We start from the raw sequence: 12,808 nt of genomic DNA, 5'->3' as shown, positions 1-12,808 counted from the left end.
GGGGGTGAGTAAGTGGGAAAAGGAGGATGAGTAGAAGGAGTGAGGAGAACGGGAGGAAAAATCAAAGAATGATAGAAGTGGGGATTTGATGAGAGTTTCCAAAAGAAGATTAGGAGAAAAAAAGAGAGAAGAAAATGGAACTTCAATGGTGGAAAAGTGAGATAATGAGGCAGAAATGTAACAGGAAAGAGCAGGAGAGAAGGTAGTTGAGGAGGGAGGGGAAAGATAAAAGGAGAAGGAATAAGGCGGGAAAACATTGTTTACAGAAATAATCTGTCAATCCAAAGAGCAACAGGATGGAGGGCAGGCTTCACTGAAGCTTTTTCTGTGGTTAAAAAAAAAAAAATTGAAATCCAGACTTCAGTGAAACGGGGCCTCCCAACTTGTCTTTTTTTTCTCCATTAATGAGGTCATAAACAGCATGGCTGAATGTACAACATGGAGCTGGTAGTAATTCTCTTTACTTAGTTTGTCTATATATATATATATATATATATATATATATATATATATATATATATATATATATATATATATATATATATATATATATACGGATAAATATGTAAATAAATATTTATAAATTTCTTCTCATTTTACTTTTTGCCAATCTGAAATGTTTCAGATCGAATGTTTCATGAGTAAAGCTGGAAAGTAGTTTTTACATTTAGTTTTGTTAATAAATAAAAATGAACTAAACCAACCTGGCCTTTAAAATTTGTTTTTTAAAGGCAAAAAAAAAAAAAAAAAGGCTATCTGGGGGTTTTCAGTCAGTAAATTATTTTGGCTTATTTCTCCAAACAAGAGATTCCCCCATTTGACCCATTTAATTCTAAAACTATCAAAATACTCTGTGGACTTCTCAGCGCAATGGCAGTCGATCACCATCAGCCCCAATTTGTACAAACAGGCGTTGTCGTTTTAGTTTGTTATCCAACCACACAAGTCTCTGCAGTGGCGGCCAATCACGAGAAATCAGGAAGGAAGCTCCTTGTGCAGAGGCAGAGGTTAGTGAGGTTAGACGCAGCTGCCTGGCAATAATCAAACTCTTTGACCAATCAAGGACTGAGAACAAAAACAAGGTAAAAACACAGCCACAAAACAGCACTGAACATGCACAGAGCATGCATTATAGTGGCGTCAATACGCCACACATCCTATTCACAAAGCAGCCATTGTGAACGCTCGGCCTGGGAAATTGTTTCTAGATGAGCAAGTCTCTTATGTGCTTTTGTGTCAAAGCACACGAAACAAATAGTTTGCATTTCACACATTCAGATCCAACTCCCCCTTTACTGGCCAGAATGCTGGTACACTTTACTAAGGGTCTGGTAATCGATGGACAACATAAGGGTGTAGTGATCAGAATAGCTGCTGCGCAAATTAGGACACTGAGCAATGAAAGATCTTCAAAACAAAGTTTTTCAATGAGACGGGATTTGCTGAAAATCTGCCAAAAGCTGAAGTAGAGAGTAAAACGTCCACACGCCGGCATGCACACAGAGCCTGAGAGTGCGAGAGGGCAGCAGTCTTGTACGGTAGTCCGGTAAAGACCGGGCTGTAGCTCTGGTGGCGTTAGAGAAAAAGTAGGAATACGGAGATCTGGTTTTCAGCCATCAGTCGACGCCAGTACCAACCTCCAACATTAAATTACTGTGCCTCACATAAATATTGTCCCCATGCACTCTCAATGGACTCTGGAAGGCAGACATACAGCAGGAAATTAATGAAAAATTTTAAATAAACTCAAATGTGTAGAGGAAATAACAGAAACTAATTTGACTTAAATTAAAAAAATAATAACTGTAAATATCCCAAACTGAAAAAAAATAAAAAGAAAAAGAAAAAAAGTTGATCATGGGTGCAGGAACAAGAAGACATTTTGGTGTTTCTGATGATCTGAGTGCTGTACCCATGCCGCCGAAGCGTTTCGAAACACCACGACACCAACGGACATGCACAGAAACCAACAAACCCCAGCGTGTTTTCAGCAAACCCAAAATGATGTGATGAACCACCCACCCACACACACACGAAGCAAAACCCAAACACAACCTGCGAAACTGAAAGCCACAGCAAGAAATTAAAAATACTGGTTGAAAATGCCCATTCTCGATCGATTTTTACAGCTCAACCTCTGACTGGACTTTTATTATCAGATTTTATCTGATCTCTTTAGGGCAACATCAACCATCAAGCCAACCCGCGTGAGCGGAGAAAACCACTGGCACGATCAAATCACCAATAACAGCGTTATGAACCTGAGAGAGGGCAGGCTCAGCACGTCCAGGTGACTGCTGCTGGGGTAAAAGTCAAGGAGAAAGGACAGGTTAGGACTACAGCCTCTGTAGGTCTTGTACCATAACACCAGGTTTTGAATTAGCGTGTTTAATAAACAGGTCTTACAGACCTGGGAGGGGATGGCTTCCACATCGGCGGGGCTCAAGTCCACCTCCTCAGCCTTCAGTGTGGCAGACATGGGAGGTGGAAGTCAAAATGAAGGGGAAATGAGTTAAAAAAAAAAAAAAATGGTGACATGGATGATGAGAAACGCCTGTTCCCATTGTGTTAGGAGACACTTCTGGTCACGTGAAACTATATGTCAGAAGTTTAGGATGATTAGTACGCAGAGGCGGCAATAACTTGCTTTTAAAAAAAGACTTAAAGTTTTCTGCAAGTGTGGATTAAGCTTATTTATTCTGTGTTAATTGATTTTTATGTACAACATCAAAAACGATTAAAAACTATTTTATTCGCCAGGAATAAGTCTTTTTTTTTCTCCAGATGCTCCAGATGAAGTAGAGGGCCTTCATAAAAAACTTAATACGTTTTGAGTTCTAAAGTTTCTATAGGGGGGGGGGGCGCCAAATGTGTTACACATATGCATGGTCCGGTTAGCGGGAATCAGGGTAAATCACGGCTTCGGAACAGCTAAATCTGTCACTAAATCATTTCTTCTCCTTTCAGCGTGATGCCAGATGTTTTCTTTGTCTGCACTGCCTGTTAGTTGTTGTGGGGAAAAAAATCAGGAAATGTTGTGTCTTTGAGATACACGTGTCGCTTTGATGTGCACAGATTGTGCACATCTGGGAGATTTTAATGGTTTATATGAGCGCACGATATAAAGTAACATAATAGTTTTTGCTTTTTTCATGCAGCGGTATTCTCGCGCCGGCCCATGCCTATGTGAAAACAAATGGGTGCCCATTTGTTTAATATCCAAGAGCTAATAAATGCTCAGTGAGAACATTGTAAAATAATGCAGATTTTTAAATACTACACTTTATCTATTTTGTTAAGTTACTGTACAGTGTGTTCAACACGTATCTGTTTACTTTAGTCAAAAACAGCATCTAAAAGCCTTACATATATCTACTTACTATATAATTATTCTTCATTTAGATACTTTTTTTTAAAAATAGTTTTACTTCCTTAAATAATGTCACAAACTTCATTCTTTACTTTGGAAAGATTAGAGTGAGGTGCAGGGAAGCTAAGAGGAGGATGATTTATCAGGAGGTGCTGTTAGCAGGGAAAAACAAAAGGAGGAAACATTTAGGTTTATGTGATGTTTACATTCTCATAAAGGCTGAAAACAAAAAAAGAATTAAAATGGAAAGTGGGGCAGGATGAGAAATCTGAATGTGCGAATTTACGCCGCAGGATCACACATCTCCTGGGTCCAGCCTATGCCTCCGTGGTGCCTGGCGTGAGGGTGCGTGTGTGTCGGTGTGAGGGCGGAGGCGTCCTGGTCTGCACCGGAGCTTGAATTACGCTCGCTTGCCTCGTGGCTGACAAACACGGGCAAAAGAGTCTTTCTTCGACTGGAGACGGCCGTCTCCAAGTAGGACAGGGTCAGGCCGAGGGGTGTGGCTAAAATCAGGGCTAAAACGACCGACTGGCTCGCTGTCACCATCACGACGAGCAGGAAGAGTGCTAAGAGGCATGGGAGGAAGAGAGGGGAGGGGTTTAGGAGGTAGCGATGGACAGATGCAGTGAAGCTAGAAGAGCGGAAGGTGGTAAGAGGAAGAGGGGAACGGGAAGAAAAGGAGGAAAGCAAAGAGAAGGAGACAATCTGAGGGTTGGGGATGGAGGATACTTTGGGAAACTGTCGCTGCTTTGCGTATAAAGGCAGAGTACCGACGAACTTCTTGAGTTTTAGTGGGAGATGTGTCAAAAATGCCAGAAAACGAGCCCACAGAAATGCTAAACAGCTCACAATTTGACGTAATCTAAATGCAGGTAGGTTGAAAGGTGAATATTTAGTGCCAAAAATGTTAAAATAAATGTTCAGCTTCTCTCCTAGCCCTGTAAATATCTTCCTGGGCAGACACCTGCTTTCATTCTTGCTTAAAACCGAGAGGAAACACAAGATGAAAGAAGCTAATTTAACCACACCCTTCAGAGAGAACCACTGTCGCAAATTCGCCCAACCAGCTGTTGCTCTGGTGACGCCCTCCTCGTATTTCACAAGCTCCGAGCTGCATGTCTGGGAGGCAGAGACCGGCTGGGAGGATGGAGAGGTCTGAATGAGGTGTCCAAGATCAGCCAGCTGCTGATCGGTGAAAAGCGAAAGGGTGTTTGAGGGGAGGCTCCACAACGAGCGTGCGGCTTCCGCGTCCTCGGCTCGGTCGTCGTCCTCGGAGATGTCGGAAAGGGCGCGGTCGAGCTCGGAGATGGAGTCGAGCGAAGGGGGGATGGAGGAGAGTGAGGATGATGAGGAAAACGAAAGAGGGAACATAAAGATTGACTAATCGGTGGGAAGTGAAGGTGAGGGAAAATGTACATGGGAAATAAAGCAAATAATATAAAGGAGGGAGAAAAATGCATACACACGACGAAAAAGTAAAAAAAAAAAAAGGCGAGGTATGGAAAAAAACAAAACAATTGAAACGACAAACCAAAATAAGCGATAGGCATGTCATGACAAGAAAATATAAAAATCATGCCAGTGGGATATTGGAAAAGCAAAATTAAAGGGAGTGTTTGTGAAGGGAAAAAAAAGAGAAAGGGAAAGAAACATAACATTAGTCAGTGAACGACACGACAGCTTCAAAGTGAACATAGCGGGGAGAGCAAAGTGCAGAAAGTAGAGGGCGCAGGAGTTCGCAGAAACTGCCAACAGGGGGCGTCACCAGCGAGAGACGGGAGGCGAGTGAGGATCAGGAGGGAAAAGGTGGCAGTGAGGGAAAAGGTGGTGGGACAGGAGGCATGCACTGCAAACAGGATCCACTCATGTGAGGTGGCTTTAAGAGGGCGCAGTGCCCCCTTGTGGACATGTGAGTGCATGGCAGTCCAGGTAAACGTGACAGTATTTAGTGACTTTATCAGTCAATTAACAGATGTGCATCTGCCTCCAGATGCCATATTGACACCATGTGTAAGTGGAAATGTGTAGCCTTATCTCACACTAACAAGTTTAGAAAAATAAAGCCTTTAATCTGAGTAAATTTATTAAGAGGAAATAAATAGCATGTCAAAAGATTTTCTTGTTTCATAAAGGCACACCCTATAACATCTCCTAAAAAATAAATGTAACCAAAACATTTATTTTCTTTAATAATTTAAATTCAATATTGATTTTTTTTAAAAATATATTTTAGATTTATATTTGTTTTCTACTGTAATTTCGATTTGAATGGCCTCCTTTTTCCCAGAGCTTGCTTAAGCTCATCTCGCTTAGCCACTCTTCAAAATGGGGAAAATAGGAAAATGTGTAGATCAAGTAAGGCAGGCATTTCCAAAAGAAAATAGCTGTAAACCTGAAGTTGCTCATATTTACAATCAGAGCAATGGTCAAATAGAGCCTTTTCTGTCCTACCATCACAAATGTTAACACATGCCGCTCATTACAACTGATGAGGCCTTAGCTGATACAGTTTGCTTTAGACAGATGATTCTGAGGTTCCTTTGACAACAACCACTTCATGGTTTTCTTGTGTGAAACAAAAAAGAAACACTATAGTTGTCGATAAGTGCATCTGTAGATTTCTCATGATATATTTAAAGCTTGATGGAGTCCAACAGTTGTTTGGCCCAAGATGACGTGAAGCCTTGCATTGAAACTGACATGCTGAAAACAAATAATATTAGTGATGAACTCTTGTTCGTTAGAGGTCTAAAGGATTTTCAGGAAACACCAGAAACAAGCAAAGAAAGTCAGACATTTTCCCTTTTTCTTTTTTTTTTTTTTTACCCCTGAAGGCAGTGAAAAATGTTCCAAACGACAATATCCTGGCCCTCGATTTGGTTCTGTTCAAGTCCTCCCTGTGGCAGTTTATGCTTTTTGAGGTAGTGGTCAGAAAGTCAATTTAAAGAAGTTGACAAAAACGGCAAAATAATGTTTGTTTGTTTTTTTTCAGTGTTCAACAAAGCAAGTGTCACCTTGTTACTGATTTCTGTTATTTGAGCAATAACACAGCTACCGTTGCGCCCCCGGAAATAAGAAACACGTCAGTATTAAAGTTGTCTGAAAACACTGGCAGATCTTTTCTGCTTTAATATTTCCATTTCGATGGGATTTTGATGAATACACACCTTGGAGTCAGAGTGAAGCTCTAGACGATGATCCCGTCCGTTCTCCGCCGTCTCACTTCCAGCCTCAGTTATGCTGATCACCGGTGCTGAAGAGGAAAAAAATAAAAAAAAAACACAACGAAAATCTGTTGGTTATCTGACGGTTTAATTTGCGGTTCCAAAGGAGCAAGAACACTGAACTGTAGTAAAACAATCTGTCCAGCAGGGGTCGCTGTAAGGTAGGTGAACAATGCAACCGACAGGAAACGGAGGCAAGCAGCTGCAAAAAGTGGAATCTGTAAACCAAATGTGGGGAAACCGCAGGACAAACGGTGCGTTCTGTTTTTAAAGACAATAAAATGATTGTGATCCTACGAAAATGAAAACAGCTCCAAGATAAGACAAGGTAACTTCGCACTTGCTGACTGCCCAGAGGCTGGAGTCGTGTCGTCACATTACTTTACATGCTGAGAATTTTGTTCTTTTCGATAAACAGAGCATTCTTTATTTTCTTCTTTCCCTTTCCCTCGCTCTGTCTCTCCCTGTGTGACAGGAAACAGATGCTCCAGCTATTTCCTGTATCTGCTCCGACATAGAGTGTTTCAGATCCATTTTGAAAAAAAGATATTCAGATGCAAACTTATGAAATTCTAACTGTGCTTCATGCTCGACATTCCTCTTTTGATGCGTATTTCCTTAAGTTGAGAGGCTCTTGAAAAAAGGCGCTCGTTTCCGCGTGCGTTACCTCCGTCCAGGCTGCGGCTGATGCGTTTCGAGGAGGTGCGTTCGAAGCTGGGTGCGGGTCGGTCTATGAGAGAACTGGCCAGCCGGGTCTGGGCCTGCGTTCGCCCGCTGTAGCGGAACTTGGATCCCAGCGTCAGAAAGCGGGCCTTGGTAGGAGGCTCCGGCGCGTTTAGCCTGGAGACGGAGAAAAAGAGCACCGACAAAAGCGTGTTCAATGGTCTAATTTGAAAAAAACATTTTGTAGTTACTTTTACAGGTGCGTGTGATTGAGGGAAATGTCTCCTAGTTGTCAGACTGGATACTGAAGCTCATGGAGAACACACTCAAAAGTGTGCACTTGGATTTTCTGTCTATGTTGTGGTTATGTATGAGTGTATTTTATACATAAAGCGCCATCCCATAGGACAAACGAACATACAGGTTCGTCTCGAGTCAAATAAAGTTCTTAAAACTCTACGTTGTTAATTGCATTGCATCTCACTGTGAACGTATATTTGTCTTTTTACCTGAAGAAGCTGTGGTTTTCTACGCAGACCTTCCACAGCCTTTTAGCAGATCGGTGATTCTGGAGCTTGAATCCCACGGTGCTCTCAAACTGCTCCGTCTGTCAAAGGAACAGGAACACGTTTTCTTGTTTTGCAATTTATTTTTTTCAGTCATTTTAACCTTTCCATATAGAGAAATAAAGCACACAAAATGTAGAAAAAAAAAAAAACCCTAAAATCCTGACAATCAATTTCAAGAAAGTGTAAATCAAAAAAAAGTGTAGGTGAAAGTTTATTATGCCTTTATTTATCAAAATCAAAACAAATCTTTCCTGCATATTTTTCAAAAACATCTAAGGACTGCAGTTGAGTCTGTAGACAAACTCATAAAAGAAAATAATGATAATCAAGCCTTACTGTATTTGTTAAGCAAATTATTTCTATACTTTGTTTTTATCTAAAGAGTGAAAAACACAACTTTAACTCCTCATAAGAATTATTCCACACCTAAAGCCGTCTAACTGAAGAACTGTTTTTAACATTTGTCCTGTAATTTTTTTAAACAAACTCTCCTCCCTTACGTCACATTTACTCCACATACCGATCTATACGTGCTCCCATATGTCAGAAGTTAAACACAATTCATCCCAACAACTTTAAAGTACTTTAACATTCATCCATCTATCAGTGTGTTTAATACAAACCTCTCCTGGTCTGATCTTGATGTAGAAGTTGTTCCTCTTGTACGATATCTTGAGTATTTTGGGCCAAGCGAACCGATTTATCCGAAGCCTGTCTTTGTACACCAAGAGTCCGTTGGCGCACACACCCAGCATGATGTCCACTCCTTCTGAATCCTGTCCCAGTCAGACAGAAAAGTAGAAAATAGAAAATGACTCGATGAGGAGATTATGTATTCGTCTGATATAAATGCCTGCAGTACAAACAAACCAGATCATGACGTTCATCGACTGATTTTTAAAGTAGTCTGTTTAGGGTCAGCAGAAATTATTACGTACACGCGCACGCACACGTTAGCCTCCAGACTAACCCACCTTTTAAATTCAAGGCCGTTTGGCCAGAGTAAAGGTGAATTGATTACGGCAATGAATTAACAGAGAACAATCAGTTGCACAGATGGAGAGTGCAATATGCTGATAATGGACAGTTTTACTGGGGCTCAGCCACATTTTACACATCAAATGGACGTGCTGTGTTAAAAGCCAGCCATCGATCTTTGTTCTTGTGCTGTAAGGACTAATAGGCTTTAGTTGTTTGGTCAATTTCTTACAAAGAACTATTACCGACCTCAACAACATGGACAATTGTCCAAGTGATCAATGAGAATAAGTCATGAAGGCGCCTGGTTTTCTATGTCTGGGAGGCGATTTAGTCAAGTTTTGGTCGATGTGAGTCGTCATAAAGTCATTTTGAATCATCAAATTCTAGCAAACGGTAACAATGCTGCTCCATCCTACTCAGTCTAGCCAAAACAAAACAGTCTCACTCCAACACTTGCTCTGGCATCTCATTAAAAGGACTTTAACCCACAGAGCTGCTACAATGGGGAATGTTTTTGAACCATAGCCTTGTTTAACCTTGATGTGGGTCACCAGCATATGCCTAGTCCAAACTGAAAGATGAATAAAAGGAGCAAACAAACTGAACAGATGAACCATGAATTCAATAATGTCGAATTTTATTCCAACTCATTCGTGCAAATTTTCCCATTTATCACGTAAAACCACACGAGTTTTGAGCTGAATATCAGCACTGTGCTGCTGATGACCCTCTATGTAGCACATAATGCAATCTGCGTGTTGCAACAGTAAATGCAAGTTCAGTTTTAAAGAGTTTTAAAGACAAGTGGCTTCAGAAAATACTGCAACGTTTTGAAAGGAATTTGCACCAATAGCATAGAAGCATTTCAAAGCTGCACTGCATCCCAAACCCAACAGTTTGATCTGCCATGTAATGATCAAACAAATCAAGCTGCGACCCCGCCCGTTCCATAACGCCGAAGTCTCCGCATCATCAGGCACACAACTTAGTATGACTCCTTCTACAGGTTAATCATGGTGTTTAGGTCGCCTCTTTTGCAGGCTTTGGAATGATAAAACCTGCAGACATGTTACATAAAAGATCAAGTAGATCATCCCTTTGAATTTCCAGGATAATTAACAATTGTGTGCGATGAAAAGAAAAAAGACTGTCAGCAATTAAAGCGCTCCGCTGCACCGTTCTTTCCACTCTCTGCTGGGCAGAAGTGGAGCAGGTCCTTAAAGGGAACTTGCCTCTCTCTAAATCTAATTGGACTGGCCTCATCCTCAGTTAAACCCTGTTTTGTCTTCGCTCTCTAACATGCCTCCCAGCTTCCTATTTCCAGACTCTCTTATTCTCATGTGTATTTGCTGGTTTTGCCCCAAAGACCCCAGTACATGTTCCGACACACATCCAGTCGGCTGATGAGCCACTATCCCAGCGAGGGAGAGTGGCTGTTCCCATGGAAATGGTCTGCCCGAGTGTTTGCACAGCTGACACGCACAGATACAAACATGCATGCGCATCAAAGGAGCTGGGCTAATCCCCAGATGTCAACAACAATGGAGAGGAAGAGGAGAAGAGGGGAGGCCTTCATTTATTTATACCTTGGCGTGGTGCAGGTCCACTCCGTACATGGACAGCTTCTTGGCATTTTCTAGAAACTGGAGGTCCGCCTGTGCTGGTGTCATTCCCCTAAAAACGAAAGAATGGCTAAAATTAAATAACATATCACAATAAGTCGTGCATATAAATATAATCCGGTCAGACTCCCTTGATAACAACTGAACTATCAAACTACGAGTCAAACTCATTTTCCTCTCTGACCTGTGGGATTTGTGGAGTTCAAGAATCTTCTCCTCCATCTCTTTGTTCTGATTGGGCGCAAACGTCAGCTGACTGATGAAGTCCAAAGGGCGAGGTTGGTCGGGTTCATGGTCGCCCAGTTCGGCCTGTAAATTATTCAAAAACAGAAATCTATTTTTGGGAAGCTGCCACGGCTAAATATACTTACTGGTCAACATGATTATCGCATAGGTTACCTCAGAAACACAAGACAAGAGAACAGACAGAATATTTGTTTTTGTTTTGTTTTTGGTTTTTTGCTCTACCTGCAACGTGTATGACCCCAGCAGAGCGTGGGTGACGAATGAGCAAGGCAGCCGTCCAGAAGCAACATCCTCCCGCAGCTGCAGACACAAAAGGTACCTAAAAACGATAAGGTGAGGGAAAAAAATAGACTCAAAACAGGAAACGGGTATGGATTAAATGCCTTTGTTATAGTTGTCTCAGTAGGGCAGGTTTCTTTCCATTCTTGTAGCTGAACAACAGGACATCTTTTACTGATTCTTCAAGAGGTTTCTCCCTGCATCATAAAGATTTCTTCTGCTCTGTTTAGTTGATGGTTCAGGGTTCCTACACTTTTCCTACAGTAAAATTCAAAAACCTGTCAAGTATTATCAAGGTACGTTTTCAAATTTTTCCACTACCACACTGGAGATGAAAACAAAACAGATTGACTAAAAAAAAGATGGTCTCGATTCAATTTCAGATTCAATTCCAGAGTGCACTTTATGACAAAACCATGCAGTTTGAATATTAAGCACTTTAAAGTACTTTATACAGAAATCAAGCCGTTTCTGAGCCTTGAAAAGAGCTAATTGAAATCCAAGCATTTTGAATGATTTCAAGCACTGGTACGAACCCCGATGAAAATACAAAGTACTGACTCAGGAGAACATGCGTCTGAATACATATAAAAATCTGAGTTTATGTTTATTTACCCAAGTTTAATCAAAAGGAAAAACTATTACACGTGAGAAGAAGTCCAGCACCGAGTTTCAAATTAGCTGAGCGCTTCCCTGCTCCTCTTTGAAGCGTTGTGTGGCGTCAGAGCACATTGTTTTGGCATTAGGGCCAGACCCAGTCTTCAATGGGTCTGCTTCACTTTCACTGACTTTACTCTATGACTCACATTTTCAGCCAGAGTGGGTCGTTGTTTTCAGCAAATCTGAACAACAAAGAGCCTAACATAAAACAGCAGGCCAAAGCAGCAGAACGTAATGGATACTTTATCACAAAAAAGGCATCTGGTGTAGGACAAAAACACCACTGAAACACAAGTAGATATTGTGATGGTATTTTTTTTTTTTTGGATGGCAAAAAGAAAGTCACTCAATGAATGCAGGAAGTATAACTCTGAGTCTGCTAGTAGGTGGGATCAGTCGGCATAATGGCTGGACGTTAAGTTGGAAGGGGATTATTTGGAAACATGGCCAGCTAACCTGCGATATTATTTCTCTCGCATGGTTACAACTCAGTAACCATGCGAGAGAGAAACCAGAAGACAGCTCAGAATATATTTTGACCCGGTTCAGTAGGTTTTGACTAGGCCATGCTGTTCTCTTCAACTGAGCTCATTTCTAGCTTTTTGTTTTTGTTAGCTTGTCTTGTTCAAAGTGTTCATTTTTCAGCAACACTGACAAAAAACGTCATGTTGTGATCACCAAGTCTTCACAGCAGTTTATTTTCAGGCTTTTGTTTGCATTTTTACCAAACGGTGTTAGTAATTGTGGAAGTTGAGTGTGAGTGTGTGTGTGTGTGTGTGTGTGTGTCTGTACCTTGTGATGTCCTCGGTGAGCTGCGATGGGTCAGGAGGGTAAAACTTGACACCGAATGCAAACTGCCAGTTGTTACCTGGAGAACGAAATATTCAATTAAGTGATTTACGTCGCAGAAAACCAAGAAAACAGAGCGGAAAATACAACAGAACACATGTATAAATTCCTGAGAGAAAATTACAATAAAAGCAGATGAGATTCATAAAAGATAATGCAGGACAGCTGTTATGCATCGTGTTCCCACACACAAATGAGCAGATCTGGTGCTGTATAACATCCCCCCACCTCTCCAGCTTTACTAAATGCCATGCTTCATTTCAGTCTTCAATGAGATCAAAAAAAAAAAAAAAAAAAGGGCCCGCCATCACAAGAAACAGAACAGGAAATGTCTTAAAAACCCTG

The 12,808-nt window shown here is 41.2% G+C and overlaps 1 protein-coding gene across 15 annotated transcripts in view; it reads right to left on the bottom strand.

Annotated features, from left to right (window-relative positions):
* Positions 1-12,808, bottom strand: part of LOC106936101 (protein 4.1-like) — a 54,584-nt gene that overhangs the window by 10,469 nt on the left and 31,307 nt on the right. For 9 of the 15 annotated variants that reach the window (XM_015016905.1, XM_015016902.1, XM_015016910.1 and 6 more), the window contains exons 7-16: positions 12,407-12,482; positions 10,898-10,994; positions 10,614-10,738; positions 10,394-10,481; positions 8,450-8,602; positions 7,767-7,864; positions 7,262-7,434; positions 6,538-6,623; positions 2,411-2,461; positions 2,262-2,300 (exon numbers count right to left, since the gene is read on the bottom strand). In XM_015016905.1, coding sequence (XP_014872391.1) covers positions 2,262-2,300; positions 2,411-2,461; positions 6,538-6,623; positions 7,262-7,434; positions 7,767-7,864; positions 8,450-8,602; positions 10,394-10,481; positions 10,614-10,738; positions 10,898-10,994; positions 12,407-12,482 — 986 coding nt within the window. Of the gene's footprint in view, positions 1-1,637; positions 1,698-2,261; positions 2,301-2,410; positions 2,462-2,787; positions 4,751-6,537; positions 6,624-7,261; positions 7,435-7,766; positions 7,865-8,449; positions 8,603-10,393; positions 10,482-10,613; positions 10,739-10,897; positions 10,995-12,406; positions 12,483-12,808 lie in introns of those variants that run through there. The other 6 variants (XM_015016909.1, XM_015016911.1, XM_015016913.1 and 3 more) reach the window with 4 other exon arrangements.

Source organism: Poecilia latipinna, unplaced genomic scaffold, assembly GCF_001443285.1.
Source record: "Poecilia latipinna isolate Pla-1442-1.1 unplaced genomic scaffold, P_latipinna-1.0 Scaffold2078, whole genome shotgun sequence".
Classification (NCBI taxonomy): Eukaryota; Metazoa; Chordata; class Actinopteri; order Cyprinodontiformes; family Poeciliidae; genus Poecilia; species Poecilia latipinna.
The sequence above is the reverse complement of the archived record's forward strand: the minus strand, read 5'-3'. Positions and strand labels throughout refer to the sequence as shown.